The sequence below is a fragment of the Stenella coeruleoalba genome (assembly GCF_951394435.1).
Source record: "Stenella coeruleoalba genome assembly, chromosome: 1".
NCBI lineage: Eukaryota > Metazoa > Chordata > Mammalia > Artiodactyla > Delphinidae > Stenella > Stenella coeruleoalba.
Genome location: NC_137169.1, coordinates 83300291 through 83321895, shown reverse-complemented (window position 1 = coordinate 83321895; position 21605 = coordinate 83300291). Strand labels below are relative to the sequence as shown.

At 38.2% G+C, this 21605-nt stretch overlaps 1 protein-coding gene across 2 annotated transcripts in view; it reads left to right on the top strand.

Annotated features, from left to right (window-relative positions):
- Positions 1 to 21605, top strand: part of ALG14 (ALG14 UDP-N-acetylglucosaminyltransferase subunit) — a 108857-nt gene that overhangs the window by 45582 nt on the left and 41670 nt on the right. Inside the window, exon 4 of one of the 2 annotated variants that reach the window (XM_079925302.1) lies at positions 9290 to 12642. The exons of the other annotated variant lie outside the window; for it this stretch is intronic. Within the exon in view, the coding sequence (XP_079781428.1) occupies positions 9290 to 9442 (153 nt within the window). The 3' untranslated portion in view covers positions 9443 to 12642. Of the gene's footprint in view, positions 1 to 9289; positions 12643 to 21605 lie in introns of those variants that run through there. 2 annotated transcript variants of the gene reach the window in all.

Genomic DNA, 21605 nt, shown 5'->3' with positions numbered 1-21605 from the left:
CATCTTTTCATGTACCTGTTGGCCATCTGTATGTCCTCCTTGGAGGATTGTCTCTTTAGATCTTCTCATTCTTTTTGATTGGGTTGTTTGTTTTTTTGTATATGAGCTGTTTGTATATTTTTGAAATTAAGCCCTTGTCGGTCGCATTGTTTGTGAATATTTTCTCCGAGTATGTAGATTGTCTTTTTGTTTTGTTTATGGTTTCCTTTGCTGTGCAAAGGCTTATAAGTTTGCTTGGGTCCCGTTTGTTTATTTTTGCTTTTATTTCTATTGCCTTGGGAGACTGACCTAAGAAAACATTGCTACAATTTATGTCAGAGAATGTTTTCCCTATGTTATTTTCTAGGAGCTTTATGGTATCATGTCTTACATTTAAGTCTTTAAGCCATTTTGAGTTTATTTTTGTGTATGGTATGAGGGTGTGTTCTAACTTCATTGATTTACCTGCAGCTGTCCAGCTTTCCCAATACCACTTGCTGTAGTGACTGTCTTTTCTCCATTGTATTCTTGCCTCCTTTGTCAAAAATTAATTGACCATAGGTGCCTGCGTTTATTTCTGGGGGCTCCATTCTGTTCCATTGATCCATATGTCTGTTTTTGTACATCCTTAGCTTTCTTAAGATTTTCATCAAAATTTCTTCTTTACTTCTTAAAAAAAAAAACAAACCATTTTTAGAAACTATAGTACCATCAGACTTTAGATTACTTGAGTTGTCTGAACAACCAGGTGACTTTCTGCTTCTCTTTAACTGTATGCACCTGGGCCGGTAAGTCTGCTCTCCATTCAACTGTCTCTGTGCCTCACTTTGTCATCTATAAAATATAAATAAAGTCACTTTCCTTGTTGTTTCAGAGCAAATGCTGAATAATAGAACATTTCAATGTTTTTTAAATGGAAATTCCATCCAGTATGTACTAGCTAACGTTTATTGGGCACACTTACATGTACCAGACCTAGTCCTAAGTAGTGGCATTCATGCTGTATGAGGTGGGTAGTACTGTTATGCACATTTAATGGAGGAGGGAAGTGAGGCTTTGTGAGACAGGAAGTTACTTGCCCAGAGTGTATGCACAATCAGTAAATAACAGAGCTAGGTCTAGCATCCAGGTCTTTCTGATTCCAAAACCCAAGGCCTTAACCACTGGACTGTATGCCACCATTTCTGGCTCACCATGGAAGATGTGTTCATTCATTCAGGCTAATTAAGAATCAGTTAATAGGGCTTCCCTGGTGGCGCAGTGGTTGAGAGTCCGCCTGCCGATGTAGGGGACACAGGTTCATGCCCCGGTCCGGGAAGATCCCACATGCCGTGGAGCAGCTGGGCCCGTGAGCCATGGCCGCTGAGCCTGCGCGTCCGGAGCCTGTGCTCCACAATGGGAGAGGCCACAACAGTGAGAGGCCTGCGTACCGCAAAAAAAAAAAAAAAAAAAAAAGAATCAGTTAATAAATTACTTTTAAAATAAATTACATTAAGCATCACTCCCTCTAAATAAGAGTGTAAAATTTAAATAGATCCCAACAGATCAAATTAAGTATCTGCTTTAGTAGATTTAACAAAGCCTGATCTAATTGAATAATAATAATAGTATATATTTCAAAATTAAGTGTCATGTATGTTTGTCAACATAGAATTTTTTTTTTTTTTTTTTTTTTTTTTTTTTGCGGTACGCGGGCCTCTCACTGTTGCAACCTCTCCCATTGCGGAGCACAGGCTCCGGACGTGCAGGCTCAGCGGCCATGGCTCACGGGCCCAGCCGCTCCGCGGCATGTGGGATCTTCCCGGACCGGGGCACGAACCCGTGTCCCCTGCATCGGCAGGTGGACTCTCAACCACTGCGCCACCAGGGAAGCCCAAAATAGAATATTTTTAAAATTCAAAATGGATAATTAAAATAAGAGGAACAGTATTATTTAAAAAGTATTATTACAGAATTTTGCAAATGAGATTGACTTAGAAAACCATTGTGAGTATATGTAATGTTTTATATCTTAATTTAACATTCTGAATGAGATAGTAATCAAAAACATCAGGTTGTTTTGAGGAAAAAATGTGTAAATCTGCTTGTTGAGTGTATATTGAAAGTCATGCTTGTTTCATCCAAGCCAATTATTAGACAAAAAGCATCTTAGAGGAAAGTTATAAACTGTGTTTTGGAGGCCTGAATGTAACCCTTAGTAATTGGAGTGGATGGTTTCTTTTTCTACAAGGGCATTAAATACTTTTTAGGTGGTTCTGGTGTTTCACATATCATACTTTTCAAGAAATATGGCTTTGCCAGGCATCCTGTGAATAAGAGTCATAAGATTATTCTTGAGTTTAAAAAGATAATGGGACAGAACATAGATCATTGGTTTTCAGCCTCCAGGGGTGGGGGAGGGACTGACTACAAAAAGACTTGAAAGAACTTTTTTGGGTGAGAAGCCGTTCTGTATTTTGATTGTAGTGGTCATGGTGGTGATGGTGGTCGATACTTAGTTGTATGCGTTTGTCGTAACTCAGACCTGTACACTAAAAAGGGTAAATTTTACTCTGTGTAACTTATATCTTAATAAAGTTTTAAAATGTGAATCATGGCCAAAAGCATCAAAACCTTTGGCTCGCAGTAGCTTCATATATGGCATGTACCTACCTTTGAGTAAAAGTGATTTGGTGAATCATTGCTTGCTCCTCTCGGCACCTCACCTCTCCAGTGTTTTTAAGACCTTCTCTAAGTGGCACAAATACCGGAATCGAGTTACAGCATTTGTCTAAAATTTCTAACATAAAATTCAGGACCTTTGCTGAATTAAACATCTGGGTCAGGGAGCATCAGTAGCAGCCAAAAATGACATAGTTTATCAAATGAACTGAGATTTCTCAGTTCATTTCATTTCAATTGCTTATTATTTTACGTTTGTAACCTTGGAAGCAGTAAATAGAGTTGGTCATGTTTGGAATGCTATATTATATGTTTGATTTTAGGTGAGTCTATCATCCTCGAATTGTTAGTTACTGAAAGTCTATATTAAGTGCCTAACGTGTACTACTTTTCCACTTGTGTATCCAGTAGGCATCTGAAAGTTTCTTGGTTCAAGATAGTAGATATTTCCTACTCTTCCCCATCTTGGTAAACTTGCTCAAGTCAAATCCTCAGGATACATCTTTGATTCCTCTCTGCCACACCTACTTCCCCTGTTCAATAGCAAGGCCTGCCAGCCATGTCTTCTCAATTTTCCGTGATTTCTATCTGTTTCTGTCCATCTTTCTGCCCCAAGCCATGCAGCGCCACGCCACCCCCACTGCATAGCCTCTTAATTTGTCTGCCTATGGAAGGAAGTTCATGATCCCCCGCAGTTGCTTCACCACTTAGCAACCAATGTGATTTCTTTTATAACGTACATCAGATTCCGTTACTCCACACTTAAAATCAGCCAGCGGTTTTCTGTGCTCTTAGAACAAAGTCCAAATTTCTCAGTGTAGCCTATACGCCCTAGCCCAACCTGCTTCTCTGACCTCTTCTCCTCCTCTCTTCCCCTAGTTTACTGTGTGCCAGCCAGACCTGCCTGTTTGTTTTTTTTTGATTTTTTCCAACAAACCCAGCTGATTCCTGTCTCAGAGCCTTTGTACTTGCCATTCCCTGTGCATGGGGCTCTTCACCCCTGCTGTAAACGTGACTGGTTCCTTTTTGTTCTCTGAGCTCAAATGTTACCTCCTCACAAAGGCCTGTCCTGATACTAGCCCTTCCTCCAGCTCATGTTCTCATCCCTCTGTCAGACTGCCCTGCTTTATTTTCTTCATAGTACTAATCCCATTTTTATGTATGTGTTTGTCATTCCATAAGAAACTGCAACTGCCTTGTTCATTATACTGATGCAACAGTGCCTGGCACTTGGTAGCCTCACAGTACGTATCTTTGATGAACGGTCCAGTCACTGTGCATGAGTGAGCTGTGGGCGCTTCCCTCAAAGAGCTTACACTCTAGTGGGGGAGACAAATGGGAAAGTAATTATAATGTAGTGTGCCAAGTGCCTTATGGTGGTAGGTGAAAATTGCTGTGGGACTATCACAAGAAGAACTCAGTGGTTCATTCATTCACAGATACTTGTCAAGGACCCTACTCTGTGACAGGATTTATACTGTGTGTGAGAAGTATAAAAGTAAGTAAGCACAGTGGACAACAGTCTTGCCCACAGCTGGGTGGTTGCAGTGTGATAGGTCCTCTTTGGGGAGCTGGACAAGGCTTGAGAGTGGAGATGACATTTAAGCAAAGGTGGATAAGAGTTAATCAGTCAGAGAATAGGAAAAGGTCATTTTAAGAAGAGTGAAAGATTAATAAGTCAGTTGAGTGAGTGTCACATAATGTATATAAGGTTGAAATCTTTAGACTGAATTTTTATTAATTAGCATTTTAAATATAATATTTTCTTGCTATTAGAAATTAATGGGATCTGGAACTTAAGACCTGAATGCAGTAGCAAGGTAGTCATTTTTATAAGGTTAAATATTATGGATACTGTTAAGATGGCGTTTTGGGCTTTTCCTCTATAAACCCCATAAACAGACTTCTTTTCATTTAAATCCAATAGAAGTTAAAAGAAATGGACACTTAAATGTTTTACTGATTTATCGTTTTCATTCATGTGACCGGAACACCTAAAAGTTGTATTTTTAAAAATTTTTAGAAAAATAACATTTATTGAACTCTCCCTATGTGTCAGGCACTATTCTAAGTACTTCACATATATTAACTCATTTAATTCTCCTAACAGTTCTCTGACACAATACTCTTTACCGCCATTCTATAGATGAGGAGCTCAGAATCCAGAGAGGTCTAAGTAACCAAGGTCACAGAGCTAGTCAGAGTAGCATAATTCTAGTTCTCTTTAGAAATGTATCAGATTTGCCAGAATTAGATAACTCACTCAAAACTTCACTAGTAGTTTTGTTTTGTTTTTTTAATGTCTATTGCAGCAGGCACTGAAAGGGATGAATAAAATATAGCTGTGTCCTCAAGAAGCTTATATTTAGTTAGCTTCAAGAAAAGTGGACTAAAGAAACAACAGGTAGGCATGAAATAGAGAGTAATTCTGTTGGTGGAAAAAAAAAACTATTTAAAATCAGAAATAGTTTTTCCATCTCTTCAGCCTACAGCTTATTTTGGTGCTTGAGATTCTTTTAAAAAGCATTTAGAGGGGCTTCCCTGGTGGCACAGTGGTTGAGAGTCTGCCTGCCGATGCAGGGGACACGGGTTCGTGCCCCGGTCCGGGAGGATCCCACATGCCGCGGAGCGGCTGGGCCCGTGAGCCATGGCCGCTGAGCCTGCGCGTCCGGAGCCTGTGTGCCACAACTACTGAAGCCCATGCGCCTAGAGCCCATGCTCTGCAACAAGAGAAGCCACTGCAATGAGAAACCCGTGCACCACAAAAAAGACCCAACACAGCCAAAAATAAATAAAATAAAAATTAAAAAAAAAGCATTTGAACACAATTTTTTTTAGCATTTTTTATTTTGAAATAATTATAGATTCCAAGGAGTTGAAGAAATAGTACACAACGTTCCATGTACACTTCACCCAGCTTCCACTAGTGGTGGTCTTATATAACCATAGTGCAATATCAAAATCAGAAAATTGATATTAGTACAATTCTGTCAACTAGACTACAAACCTTATTCAGTTTTCACTGTATTTCATATGTGTTCATGTGTGGTTGTGTTTGTGTATAGTTCTATGCTGTTTTATCCATGTATCAAGATACATAACTGTTCCATCACTGCAAAGGAACTCCCCTGTGCTATCCCCAGTCCCTGTTCCATGGTAGCCACTAATCTGTTTTCCATCACTATAGTTTGTCATTCCAAGAATGTTCTATAAATGGAATCACACACTATGGAACTTTTTGAGATTGACTTTTTCTCACTGAGCATAATGCCCTTGAGATCCATTCAGTTTTTTACATGTATCAATAATTCCTTTTTATTGCTAAATAGGATTTCATCGTATGGATGTATTACAGTTTGTTTAACCATTCATACATTGAGGGACATTTGAATTGTTTTCACTTTTTTGCTGCTATGAATAAAACTACTGTGAACATACATGTACGGGTTTTTGTATAGACATAAGTTTTTATTTATCTGGGTAAATGCCCAAGAAAAAGATTGCTGGGTCTGATAGAAAGTTCAAGTTTACTTTTATAAGAAACTGCCAAACTATGTTCCATAGTGGCTATACCATTTTTACATCTCACCAGCAATGTCTGAGAGATCTAGTTTCTCTGCATTCTCTCTAGAGAATTGGTATTATCAGTATTTTTTACGTGTGTAGGGATATACCATTGTGTTTTTAATTTGTATTTCCCTAATGGCTAATGAGGTTGAACATCTTGTCATGTACTTATTTGTCGTTAATATTTCTTCTTCACTGAAATGTCTGTTCATGTCTTTTGCCCATTTTCTGATTGGTTTGTTTTACTTTTGAGTTTTGAGAGTTCTTTGTATATGTTAGATGTAAGACTTTTGTCTAATATGTGGTTTACAAATATTTTCTCTCAGTTCATAGCTTGTCTTTTCATCTTCCTAACAGGGTCTTTCACAAAACAAAGATTTTTACTTTTGATGAGGTCTAATTATCAAATTTTCTTTCATGAATTGTACTTTTGTCGTCACATCTACCAACTCTTCATCTAGTCCTAGATCCCAAAGATTTCCTCATGTTTTCTCATAATAGTTTTATAGTTTTATGTTTTACATTTAAATGTGTGAGTCATTTTGAATCAGTTTTTATATCAGGTGTGAGGTTTAGATGAAGGCTCATTTTGCCTACGGATGCCCAGCACCGTGTGCTAAAAACAAATAAACAGACCTTTCCTTCCTCCACTGAATTGCTTTTCCCCTTCGTTAAAAATCAGTTGGAATTCTTTTTTTTTAAAAAGAAGTTATTAGTTGGGTGTATTTGTGTTTATCTATTCCTGGAATCTCTGTTGCATTCATCTCTGAGTCTTTTCCTCTGCTAATAGCACATTGCTGTCTTTTCCTCTGCTAATAGCACATTGCTGTGTTTGCTATAGCTGTATATAGTAAATCTTAACTTCTGGTAGAGTGATTTCTCCCACTTTATTTTTCTTTTTCAAAATTGTCTTAGATATTCTAGTTCCTTTGCCTTTCCATAAAAAGTGTAGAATAAGCTTGTCTATGTATACAACAGAATTCTGCTGGGATTTTGATAAGACTTGCATTATATGTATAAATCAGTTTTGGGGAAATTGACATCTTCACTATATTGAGTCTTCCAATCCATGGACATGGTATGCTTCTCCTTTTATTTAGATCTCCTTTTATTTTGTTTATCCAAGTTTTGTAATTTTCAGCATCAAGATCATGTACATGTTTTTTAAATTAATATCTTGGTATTTTACTTTTTTGGAATAATTGTAAGTTATAAATGGTATTGTGTTTTTAATTTTGGTTTCTACATGTTCGTTGCTAACATATCAAAATACGATTGAGCTTTGTTTGTCTCATATCCTGAGATCTTGCTTTTTTAAATAGATTTTCTAGACAATCATATGTCCTGCAAATAGAAAAAATTTTATTTCTTCTCTTCCAACTAGTATATAATTTGTTTCCTTTTCTTACCTTATTGCACTGGCTAGGACTTCTAGTGTTATGTTTAATATGAATGATGAGAGCAGACGATTTGTCTCTTTTCCAATTTTAGGGAAAAAGCTTTCATTCTTTTACCACTAAGTATGGTGTCAAATGTAGGTTTTTTATAGATACTCTTTGTCAAATTGAAGAACTTTCCCTTCTCTATTAGTCAGGGTTCTCCAGAAAAACTGAACCAAAATCAATGGGATAGGATTTTACTCAGCCTTTTTGTTCTATTCAAGTGTTCGGTTGATTGGATGAGGACCGTCCACATTAGGGAGGACAATGTGCTTTACTCAGTCTGCTGATTCAAATGTTAATCTTACCCCAAAATACCCTCACAGACATATGTTTCACCAAATGTCTGGGCACCCATGGTCCAGTCAAGTTGACACATAAAATTAACCATTACAACCTCTATTCCTAATTTACTGAGAATGTTTTTATTAATGACAATAGAAAAATTAATGTATTAATGACAAAATGAACTTTGTTACAAGTTCTTTTTGCATTGATTGGTACAATCATAATTTTTTGTTAGCTATTGATACAGTACGTTACATTGAGTGATTTTCAAATATTGAAACAGGCTTGCATTCCCTGAATAAATCCCACCTGATCATGTTGTTTAAACATTTTTATATGGATTTCATTTGCTAATAATTCGTGTGAATTTTTATGATGATATTCATGAGGGATATTTGTCTTTGGCTTTTTGTTTTGTACTATTTTTGTCTGATTTTGGTATTGAAATTAAACTGGCCTTATAAAATGACTCACCCTCTTTGTTTTCTGGAAGAGACTGTTTAGAATTTATGTTAAAGCTTTTTTAAATGTTTGGTAAAATTCTCCAGTGAAACCATCTAGTCCTGGAGATTTCTTTTTCAGAAGTGTTTAGCTACAGATTATATTTCTTTAACAGACATAGGATTATTCAGATTCTCTGTCTCATATTGGGTGAATTTTAGTAGTTTGTGGTTTTCAAGGAATTATTCCATTTCATCTAAATTGTCAAGTTTATGTGCACAGAATTGTAATGTTCCCAGTTGTCCTCTTTTACAGCTTTAGGATCTGTGGTTATAGCCTTGGTTTCATTCTTGATATTGGCAAGTTCTGTTTTCTCTCTTTTTATATTTGTCAGTCTTGCTAGAGACTTACCAATTTTATTGACGTTTTCAAAGAGTCAGCTTTTTGTTTCATTTATTTTCTCTTATCTTTACTATTTCCTTTCTTGTGGTTGCTTTGGGTTCATTTTGCCCTTCTTTTTCTAGTTTCTTAAGGTAGGGGCTTAGATTATTGATTGAAGACCTTTCCTCTTTTCTAATGTAAGCATTTAGTGTTATAAATTTCTGTTTCATCACTGCTATAGCATCATCCTACAAATGTAGGTATGTTATATTTTCATTTGGTTCTAAGTATTTTTTATATCCTTTGATACTTCTTCTTTGACCCATGGATTATTTAGAGTGCTTTAATTTCTAAGTATTTGGAGATTTTTTTCCTATTATCTTTTTGTTATTGATTTCTAGTTTGATTCCATTATGGTCAGAGAACATACTCTTTTCTTTGTATATGTTAAGGTAAAGTGTTTTTTTTTGTTTGTTTGTTTTTTGTTGTATGCGGGCCTCTCACTGTTGTGGCCTCTCCCGTCGCGAGCACAGGCTCCGGACGCACAGGCTCAGCGGCCATGGCTCACGGGCCCAGCCGCTCCGCGGCATGTGGGATCCTCCCGGACCGGGGCACAAACCCGTGTCCCCTGCATCGGCAGGCGGACTCTCAGCCACTGCGCTACCAGGGAAGCCCTGTTAAGGTAATGTTTTATGATCCAGGATACAGTCTATCTTGGTGAATATATTGTCCATGGGTGCTTAAAAAGAACGTGTATTCTGCTGTGTGGTGTGTTGTGTAATTGCCCATTAGATCCTCTTGCTGAATGATGTTACTGAGCCCTTCTATATCTTTGCTGATTTTCCATCTAATAGGTCTACAGATAACTGTGAGAGACATGGAACATTTCGTTAGCCCTTCTAAAACCATGTCTAAATGGTCTCATTGATCTTGGCCCTTCATAATTCGTTCTATCCCCTTTTTCCCCTAGTGTAATGTATGTATTGATCCCACAGTCATATGAATTTTAAGTAGTCCTTGTAGTTCACTGTTTTGTCTCTCAAAACCCCAATATTTCTTCTCTATTGTGTCTTTTTAGTTTCTCCTAAAAGTAGGAGTCTTTGAATCGTTCTTTGAATAAGTGGGCTGATCTCATACTCTCTTGAAAATATATTCCTGAGAAGAAATTTGTTTGTTTCAAGGTGAGGAAGAGAACGTTGAATTTGTTAGGTTGCTGATCATTAAACTAAAGTAAGAGGAATGCTCATGTTGAGGGGGAAAGATCTGTAAAGTTCTTGAGGGTAAAGGCCATGTATTTGTGTGTTTCCCATGGTCCCTTCCTAGAAAAGTGCCTTCCACATATTTGTGGAATGACTTAAAAATAAATGAATGAATACTGAATGATGTGAGTCATCCCCAAAACAAAGACACCCGCTCCCTAAACTGGTATTCTTCTCAGGCTTTATTAAGAGTCTGAAAAACCAGAAGCGTTTCCCAAGTCTGAAGTGTTTGATTACTGGCTTCCTTCCAGCCTGGCTGTTGTTAAATGAAATACTCAAAGAAAGAACTCTGCGTGTAAAAATGAAACCTAATTTAATTTTTAATCAAGTAAAAAAATAAATTTCAGATTCTACACGTATAACAAACTGGAAAGAAATGGACCATTTCATCCTAATGCTCTGCCTTTTTGCCTGAAGCTGAGGCTGATTTAATTCACTATGACAAATTTAGATGTATTTATTACATGTACACTCGTGCTTTGTATGAAAGAAAGCCATTATTTTACTTAGTCATTTTTTCCCATGTTCTGTATCCAGTTTGAGCTGTGAAATGCCTAAGTTCATAGCAGTAGCAAGTTGATGACATGGATAATGGGTTGTTGTCCATAAATGGGATACTATGATTTTTTCTTTTAATTAGGTATTTTTTGTGGTGAGCCACAACTGGATGGAACTGGGATTACCACTGTTTGCATAGTATATAAAATTTTTATTGCCCTGTTGATTGACATGTGTTTCAAACATTAAGAAGAATCAATTAACTTCTTGTTGATATGCCAGAACCCTTACAGGAACTTTGTTTTTCCCCTTAATTGCTGTTGGTTTGATTCTCTTTATGTAATGACCTTCATCTGGTATTATATTTTTTGGTGATCAAAACCTTTATAGCATGTTCAAAGGAAACTTAGCTAAACAAAGAAAAGGTCAGCCGGCCCAAGATGCCTATCTATAAATGGAGTTAAGTGAGAATAAGATTTTTCAAGCCAAGTCAAATAAGAAACAATTAGATCGCAATCATCTACTGCTTCTTGTTTTCCAAGATTAATGAAATCATACTTGGGAGCCATTTGTTTAAGCTTGTTCAGTTCCTGTCCCTCTGTTGACCAGTCCTCTGTAACACATTAAAATAATACCAAGGGTTACTTTTTCCCAGTTTGTATTTCCCCTCCTTACATGTACTGTAAATTTAGCAGCTTTCATAAAGATACAGAAGAACCAGCTCTGTATTGGACGTTCATTTAGCGAGTCTGATGAAGGTCAGAGTCCACCGTGAGGAGTGATTTTATGTGAAAATCCTCCCACATATCTGGTTTCTTATGACTGACAAACTGCATTTCCCAGCTGCATGGTGAAATTGCCAGCTGTGCCACTGATACATTGGCTGGGTGACAACCTGTAGCTACTTCCATCCACAAATGAGGTATTTAATTTAAATGTTATGGTTTCTGTTTCACATTTTGAATGACCTTAGAACAAAATCTGTGTCAAAATTAGGCTGTATATTATCAGTTAGAGATGGCTTTGAATTATTTTTCTTTTTCTCCACTTTGGGGGAGTTCTCTGAAGCTTGAAAATGATTTTTCTTTCTTTTCCGAGTTGATCCTTTTTCCACTTGGCAAACGTTACGTTTTTCCTCTCTGCAGAAGCCAGTGTGGCTTTGCCTACCGTTTTTCTCTTGTTTCGCTTTGCCTGCATCACTCTCTGAGTTGTCACTGTTTCAGCCCATTACAGGCACATACGAGATCTGGGCCTGGTGGGGCCTCTTCCTTTCAAGGTGAAAGCTAGTGTGTTTTCCTAAGAATAACAATGTGGCTACAGTGAAAACAGAAATAAAAGTTGAAGGTAAAGAAATTCAGTTGTGAAAGGATGAGAATAAGGGAAGCAAGCATGATGGAAACAAAGCTGTTTTCCAAGAAAGGACTGATACGTAATCAGAGACAATGAACTCAGAGAGACCTGGCCTTGTACAAAAAGGTGATGGGGGCACCAGTGGCTAAGTGAGAACAGAGGGTGGGATCAAGAGAAAGGAAATCTTTGAAATGATCTTCAATTTAAATAATGATTCCTGGAAGCAGCCAGTTTCACAGCCTTACGGTGCCTATTTTAAAGTTTCATGTGAATCAGCATAGCTCTATTTTAATAGTATCTGAAAATCACTAAAGTGCTGTTTTTGTTTAGAATTTTAAAAATCTCCCTTTGGTCCGAAGGAAAAAAGAAAAGAAAGGAGCACAATCAGAGCACAAATAATTGAGTATGGAATGTGAGAGCTTAGGAAGGGCTGCTGCAGTCCAAGTCAAGTGGAGTCATTAAAGATTTGGAGATGTCTGGAACTCAAGTTGGTGTGGAAGAAGTAGCTTGGGGAGTTTTTTGTTTTTTGTTTTTGTTTGTTTACTATTTTTATTTAAAATTAACATGTCAAGATTATGTTAATTTTACAAATAGATTGATAATTTTTAAACCTAGTCTCTGAAATATTTTATAAAGTCAGCTGTAAGACACATCCTAGACAAATCTAAGACACTACTAGATTTCAAATATGAAGATAAACTCATCAAGGCCTTCAATAATTAAATAATCATTAAATGATTAATAATTATTAAATAATTTACATAAGCAAAATAATTAGACTGAGGCATTAGACATTTTAAAAGCAATCTAAAAAGCAGAGGAACAATATGTTTTTCAAAACTCAATGAGAGAAAGTGTAAACCAGTGATTTTATATTCAGCTAAAGTGTCCTTCAAAGACCAAGGCACTGAAAAAACAATATTCAGCACATAAAAACTTAAGGAATTCTGCATTCATCAGCCTTTCCTAAGGAAACTACTAATGAATGACATCAACCAACCAAAAGATGATTGGGAAAACTTCAGCAAAAAGACAGATGGTCAACATTTTAAATTCTATAAATGTACACGTAAGAATAAAACAGAGGTGGAATGAAGGTGATACGCTAATGCACAAAGGTTATGTATTGTGATAAATTTGAAATAATGCAACTGAAATATGAGAGAGAAAGAAAAGGAAAGAGAGAAATGAAAAAGCTTATTGTTGTACGGGCAATAGATGGACATTAAAAAGATACTGAAAATAACTGATAAACCTGACAGTAAAGAATAAAATAATAAAACAGAAGCCCAAGCCAGATTTAAAAACCAATATAAAGAAAGAAAATTGCAGAGAAATATAACCCATAAATGTCAATTCAAAATCACTAAGTAAAATATTTGCATACAGAATCTAACACCACATTAAAGAAAATAACACACCATAATCAAGTGGAGTTTATTGCAGGAATATGAGGTTGTTTTAATGTTAGTTAATCCATTAACATCATATGCCATATTAATAAGTGTAGGAGAAAAAGGTCATATAGCTATATTAACAGATACTTAGCAAGTCTGACAAAATTCAACACCCATTATGAGCAAAATATTCAAGAAAATTGGACATGAGTAACATGAGAAATACTTAGCATGATAATATATAATAATATTTTATATATGTGTATATATATAAGAAGAAATGCAGGCAGTTTCTTATTTAATTGGAAAACACTAGAGGCATTTGCTTGGGGAGTTTTTGAAATTTGAATGCAAACTGTGAACTCCTTGAGGAAAGGTAAGATGTGTTACTCATCTTGGCAATCCTACCACTTATTAAAGTGCTCGGGGGCATATAGGATTTCAATAAATATTGAAGGAGAGAAGTTGGGTAGGAGGAATATAGGAAGGAAAGAGAGAAGCTATTAAAACTTAGTGATGACTGCTTAGCACTTTTAAGGGGGTGGAAAAAATAGAATAGGGGAAAAAGCATTGCATAACTGCTCCTTGGCTAACCTTTGCACCGACTGAATTAATCCCTGGAATTCATCTAAGGATTTTCTTGATAGCACGTTTCTGAAGTGTTAAATATTGTCTTTGTCGAAGCAATCAAAAGGAAATGGCAAAAATTTCTCTTTCAACTCAAGCAGAATACAGTTGCTTTACTTTTTTTATTGAGATGAAATTCACACAACGTAAAATTAACCATTTTAGTGTACAGTTCAGTAGCATTTAGTACATTCACGGTGTTGGACACCACCTGTATTAGATTCCAAAACATTTTCATCAACAGTTGCTTTACTTTAATGCCTGAGTATCATGAAACCACTTAGAGTTTTTTACTTTATTTTATATTTATTTATTCTTTTGGGGGGTACACGGGCCTCTCACTGTTGTGGCCTCTCCCGTTGCGGAGCACAGGCTCCGGACGCGCAGGCTCAGCGGCCATGGCTCACGGGCCCAGCCGCTCCGCGGCATGTGGGATCTTCCCGGACCGGGGCACGAACCCGTGTCCCCCGCATCGGCAGGCGGACTCTCAACCACTGCGCCACCAGGGAAGCCCCTTTTTACTTTATTTTAAAAAGAAGACTGAAACCTAGTCAGTGTTTTCTAACAGCCTCTGGAGACTACATGCCATCTTCTTCATAGTCTGTCTTTTAAATTTCTCATTTCCCTCCCCACGAATCATTGGGTAAAACTTACCTCTTTAGGCTGGCATTTCCTCTTTGGTAGTTTGTTTTTTGGTGATTTCTTTTTCTCCTGGCCTCCTGGTATAATTCTTACTTTTTGTAGCGTGAATACAGCGAAGCCTCCTGGTCAAGGATTTCTTTTTCTAGTGCTAAACATATTGGAAATTCAATCAGCTCCAGAAAGCTTATCACTTCTCTACATGGAGCATGAGATTTGAGATTCCGCTTACACCAGGACAGCATTCTATAGGAGATGTAAGTCAGGTGCTTCTCATCTTCCATGGATCCTTGCCACAGGATAAAAAGGGCAAACTCTGATTTTCTCTAAGACACATGGACAAATAATTATAAAAATATTCAAAAGGACCTGATAATCAGGGATGAGGAAACTGTGATTACTCTAGATTTACTAAAGGAAGGAATAAACACCTTACAAATTTCAAACGTTGTAGCTTACAGAAAAAGATATTTTAGCATTATTGTTTAGAGGAGTGAAAATGGTCCAACTAGAAACAGGTTAGAGAGCTTGAGAGCTCTCTTAAAAATAGCAAAACATTCCCTGCTGATAAGACCTTTGAATTACAGAAAGAACATGTCATGACTGATCATTCCTTTTAAGAAATGTGAACAGCAGATTTAAGTTTCCTATGTATATGATGTCAAAATTTCCATATTCTGCCGTAAAGAATGAAATCTGCAGTGGGGTCAGCTGTAGAATTGCAAAGGGCAGCAAATTCCATTTGTTAGCAGAATACCGTCTTGCATTCTTGGTCTTCCTGAAATCATACTTAAGCCATTTATACAAATCTTTGACAAAGCAGTTTTTAAAAAATGTTTATAGCTGACAGTTTGTGAAAACAGGTTTGTACTTATGGGCTAAATAATTACTTTTCTCTAAAGACAGGTGTGTCATGCTCAAATCAGTTGTGTCCACATCTTCAAAGCTCCAGATGCTATTTTTCAAAAGATTTGCTTACACAATACAGTATTTTGTAGATAAGTCTCATTAGTGGAGGCAGTGCCCACAGCTCAGGGGACTTAGTCTGTTGCTGTTTTATTATTCCCAAGCCAACTTTCCTGTTTCAGCTTTTCAAGGAGCCATGATTCATCTCTGTGAAGTCATACAGGGAGAAAAAAATCCCTCCTTGCTCAATACGAAGGGAGAAGAGAATTGGGGTGGGGTCGAGGCTGGGAGTGGGTGGGAGTATGGATTTCCCTCCCTCTGTGGGAACTAGGTGAGGCTTGTGTGTGGCGCAAACTTCCAGTCTTCAGGTCACGAAGAAGAGTTCCTCATTTTTGTTATATAGGTTTCATCAAGAATTCATTTTGCGTATTTGCTTTACATTTTTTTCTGAAAGTTTCCACATTATTGTTTTCTCTGGCTTGCATCCACTATACCTTGATCGTGGTAGAGGAGGAAATATGCCATACTGGGAATCAGGATGTTTTTGGTTTTGCTCTCAGCTTTGTGAATAATTAGGCATGTGACTCAAAGCTAATCACTTAGCCTGTCTGAGCTTAGCCTCTCCTCCAATCAAACGGGAATAATAGGAAGGCACAGTAGGCAGAGCACAGCTGTCAGATCCACTTGCTTTTGAACAGGCCACTCCCTCTGCCGGGAAGGTGATTGATTCCCTACCATTCAAAACCACTAACTCCTGCTCACCTGGTGTCTGAATGACTGGCGCTGGTTGGAGCTCCTGCACCTCATAATATCTTAGATAGAGTGGATGCCCAAAACATATTTTTTAAATTATGATGATGACTTAGCTCTGAGAGTATTTCTGGGGTTCCTCATAGTTTATTTAAGGAACACCTGTCACCCATACACACGCATTCGAAAGCTTGGCTATCCTTCTACTGTCCCGCCCTATACAGCAGCGTTCTCTCTTCTGTCTCTTTTCGTACTTTGACCTTTCTTTCTCTTTCTTCCTCTTTCTCACTTACACCTCTGCCCTCCCATTGGGATTCATGTTGATGGCCCCGGGGTTTGGCCCATTATCTTCCACTTTTCTCCAGCTGCCTTGATCAACTTCTGCTGCAGAAATTCTTCTTCCCTTAGGTCTCTTAGGAGATAGAACTTTTTTTTTTTTTGGCTGTGCTGTGCAGCATGTGGGATCTTAGTTCCCTGACCAGGGATCGAACCTGTGCCCCCTGCATTGGGAGCATGGAGTCCTAACCACTGGACCACCAGGGAAGTCCCGGATAGAACTAAATTTTAAGTTTTCATAAGTCTCCCAGTTTTTTGTCCCTGAATTAGCACACTCACCTTTGTTTTAAGGGCTCTCTTACTACTGACTATAGGAAACAGATGGGTATTGACAAAAGTTGTAAGCATTATCAGAGTTAGATGTGTAAGAGCTTATGCATTACTGATAGACTTTATTCAAATAAAATGGCTAAGGTCTTTCTCAATGCCTTTTCTTTGTCTACTTCAGTGAGCCCTTTTTAAAATATTTAAGACTAGGCCTCCTGCGTTCTCTTTTTTTATCAGCTAATTCTGAAGCAAATGGATGATCTTGGATCACAAGTAGATACAAACATGTTTTGTCTGATTCACATAGCTGGTCGGCATTGGTACCACATGGTGGTTTCAGGTATTTCATGTTGCACAAAAATCCATATTTCTGGCTCTTTTTGAAAAATTGGAAGGGCAGGCGACTGCAGGGCAGGTATCACCGAGAGCTGAGTCGTGACTGCTCTGTCTGGGGTACATGCTCTCTTACCTCTGGTTGTTTCATTTATATAGGTTCCCTGAGCGGATTATGTGTGTGTTCAGCTTTCATGCCTTTCCCAGCAACAAAAATGGGTGGTAGCAGTGCGAAAGGGTGGTTTGTAGCCCTCATCCACGTGGGGGGCTAGATGCAGGCTATGCACATGAAGGCGGTGGGCTCACTGTGCACGGTGGCAAGACAAACCTGCCGCCCCTGAACCCTTCCTCCTTAAAGTCCTGAGCAGCTGCCACTGCTCTTGTGGCAGAACTATTTATTAGATTATTTATATCCTGGTGGATTTCTGTATACAGCCATCAATGCGTGTCTCATATTCCCCCTCCTCTTTTTATTAGAACAGTCATATTAAGTCATTCCCTGGTGGGGAATCCACTTGTACTCTTAGAATCATAAACTTACACAGATAATACCTTAGCAATCATTTAATCCCACATCCTCTTTATAAAGTTTAGATAATAAGTTCTAAGACTTTAACTTTATAAAGTTTAGCTTTATAAAGTTCTAAGACTTTTAACTTTATAAAGTTAAGATAATAAGTTCTAAGACTTGTCTCGAGTCTTAGAACTAATAGCAAAGCATGGATGAAAAACCCAGTTCTTCTCACTCCCAGCTCCAGGCTCCACTGTAGACCACACTACAAATGAAACATAGATTTCTTTCCTCTCTAAGAGCAACCAAGTGTGTACTCTCTACATGAAACAAAGGAAATGGGCTTGGGCAGCATGTATAGTAAGGTTCAGAATCTAGGTCTGCCATTCTAATATTTGGGCAAGCTTAAGTGAGCTATTTGATCTCCATAAACTTCCTTTTCCTCATCTGTAGAACAGAGACCATGAAACCTACTTCATAGTCTTATGTGAATATAACTAGTATGTACACAAGGGGCCTCCATGGTAGGTTCCTAGGTCCTTCTCACCCCTATATCACCAGGTTCAATATTCTCTTCCAAAAATTGAGAGGCTAACAAGGAGTTAATAAATATTTTTAAACTTAAGCCAAGGAATGTCTGCACAGTGCCCAGTTTGGATGACGTGGTATGTCTAACTGTTTTCATGTTGATTTTCATGCCACAGTGTGCCCCTTCAGGCATGAAAACAACCAAGGATTATTTGCTTCTCTGTCCTTTCCTTCTCGGCCCTCTTGTGTTTTCGTCACATACTCCAGCCTTTCTAAAAGCAGTCTGTCAGGTTCTCTCTCCTACTGGGCCACCGTTCAACGACATCCTTCTGAATCTGCCCCCTCTCAAGGAGGAGCTTGTGGGCATGGGCCTGATCCTCAGTTACACAATTCATATCCTCAATTTCTGGAAGCTTCTTCTGAGCTGTGTCTTGGACTATCAGTCCATCCAGATCTTTCCCACCTGTGAACTCCTCAGACTAACATTTCACTGTCACTGGTCATCTCACTTCCATTCATTTTCTCCTTCCCCAACTTACATTATGAGCACTTTTAGGGCCAAAACCAGTCTTCTGGCTGTATTATTATCCGCCAGGGAGCTTAGCAGTGTGTGGGTGCTTAGGGAGGTCTTTGATTAGTAACTGGATTGTAAAGAACTGGAAGACACCGCGACAAATACTAGCAGCTCCTGATCCCAGCTGACCCCAGAGTGCTGCACTGTCTTCCTTCTCTGCCAGTTAAATATCTCCTCCTCGGCCACCACCCTCTTTTCCTTCTTAGGTCCCACTCAGAGGTGAATGACATTCAGGGGACCCTTGAACTGCCTCCTGGATCACCTTTATTCTTGTGCCTCTTTCCCTCCCCACTAGCCAGGTGTGCCCCTTCCTCTTAGTTATCAAAGAGCATGGGGGGCTTCCGTGGTGGCGCACTGGTTGAGAGTCCGCCTGCCGATGCAGGGAACACGGGTTCGTGCCCCGGCCCGGGAAGATCCCACGTGCTGCGGAGCGGCTGGGCCCGTGAGCCATGGCCGCTGAGCCTGCGCGTCCGGAGCCTGTGCTCGCAACGGGAGAGGCCACAGCAGTGAGAGGTCCGCGTACCGCAAAAAAAAAAAAAAAAAAAAAAAAAAAAAAAAAGCATGGGAACTTGGACCTCCCCTCTTCTAAGAGTGCCGTGGCAAGTCTAAAACTGTGCAAAGCTCTCTTCATATTGAAAAGGATTGGGAAGCATAACTAAGCCTGAGGAACTTGGGTCTTCCTCTCCTGTCATTCTGCCAAAATACCCACTTGATTCTTAAGGAAAATGTTATTCGTTGAATTACTTTTTATTTTTTAAGAGGACCTGAAACTATCAATGCAGAATTGCTTTCTGATGCCACTTCTTAGGATCATAAAACCTAGATATCAGAGCAAGATTTTTTTACTGGTTATAATCTGAATCTCTATCCTTTGAAGTCATTTATTCCTGAATTTGTTATTATTTTATAAACTTATTTACAAATAAAAAATTATCTGTAAATAAATTTACAAATAATTGTAATTTGTCTATAAATAACTGTAAATAAATAAATTATTTACAGTGGTGTTATTATTTTACATTGAATAACTGCTGTGAGCTGAGACCTGAGCTGGGCACCACGGAAGAAAGAGGTGACCATGAGAAATGGGTGGCATTCATGCTCAGAAGAGTATATAATTTAGGAAGCAGGCACTGCCCCAAGTCCAGGATTAGGAAGGAGGGATCATGTGAACTGGGATCTGCACTGACGGCCTCAAGGTTCAAGACAGAAACACCAGTGTGATTATTCGGAGGTGTTTTAAATCCCAGGCCCTCTTTTGGTGGTGAGAGCACGTTAATGAGCCATTATCCCGTCGTTCACAAACCACGCAGTGAAGAATATGGCATAAGGCTTCAGGATGTCTGACAGCATAGTTCCAGAAGGCGGGAGCAGCAAATGTACTTCAAAGAACCCAAAACAAATAGCCCTTTAGGTCAGTTTTTAAATCAATAACAGATCGGGCACTACAAGAGGAAGCCTGTTTCCCAGCCAAACAGTGAACAATGCTAAAAGCCCCGCTCCCACAGTCTCTGGGGAGTAATTAGAACTTGTTCAGTAATCAGCCAATTTGGATTTCTGAGAATGATTCTAAACACAAAATGATAAAAGTTGGTAAAGTAAACTAAACTGTTGTTTCATAATCAAGTTTCATAATTTAATTGGAGAATCATAAAGTTAGAAATGCTGGAAGGTTTTTTGTTTTGCTATTTTTAAGGAGAAGTGATTTAAAGGCCATGCTATTAAAATAAAAATAATTCTAAAAATATATGCTGAAGCCTTTTATCTTACTGAGGACCAGAAACAGTAGAATATCCAAGTTGGAGTCTAGTCCTCATTAGACCAATAAATTAGTTTTGGAACTCTGAAGTAGTTGTTTGATTTCTTTTGTCTACAGAGCCAGTGCAGCTTTGGTGGATTGCTTGTTTTAATTGTTGGCAAAACGCTGTAAACATCCAGGTTCTGGTTGCTGTATTTTTATTATAATGCACAGGAAACTTCCATCAGAAGCATTAGAGGGTTAGGATAAATTGTAAATTAACAATAGTTTTTGGTCAAGTTCAAATATGGCCTGTTACTTATCCTGCATTGGAAAAATGAGACAATTCTATGATTACAAATATATGGCAACTAATATCTTTGATGAGAGGGAAAGATTCTCCTGGATTGTTTTTTGTTTTATTTTTTCGTTTAATCAACAGCGCAGACACAGAGTTGGACAATATCTTACCAAATTATACTTTTTCCTATGATGTCACTTTTGATCTTTAAGGTTCCTTCCAGCTTTGAGTCTTTGATTCACTGATTCTAATTTGATATACTAGGAAATTCCACCAAAGCAGGGCTGCCTGGTACAGGCCCTGTTGGCCCTGGAGTATAGATGTTCTCAAGGGGAAATCCAGTGTATGATGATGTAGTGTGTGACTGACCTGCAGAGAGGATTGCCTGATTAGAGGTACCTCAGAACTTGCCCTAACGCTGTCAGCATAGCCTTGGTGACCACCGAATCTGGCATTTGTATTTTTTTAGTAACAAATGTGGAGGACTCATTATTACTTAATGAGCAGCAAAATCTTACTGGGCTCTACTATAATAACTTGGTAGCTTTCTCTAATAAGACAATACAACTGGAAAATAGTTGATATAAGTTTAATTCCAGCTATACTTCTCACCAAGTTGGATGGTATAGTATTTCCCTAAACTAGAGATTTTGGATTACCATGACATTCACCAAAAGATCCAAACCATGTTTACATGGAAGTTCATATGATGAAATAATAATTAAAATTCACTTTTTTAAAAACTTTTTATTGTATAGTGGAGTATAGCCGATTAACAATGTTGTGATAGTTTCAGGTGCACAGCAAAGGGACTCAGCCATAAATATACATGTAT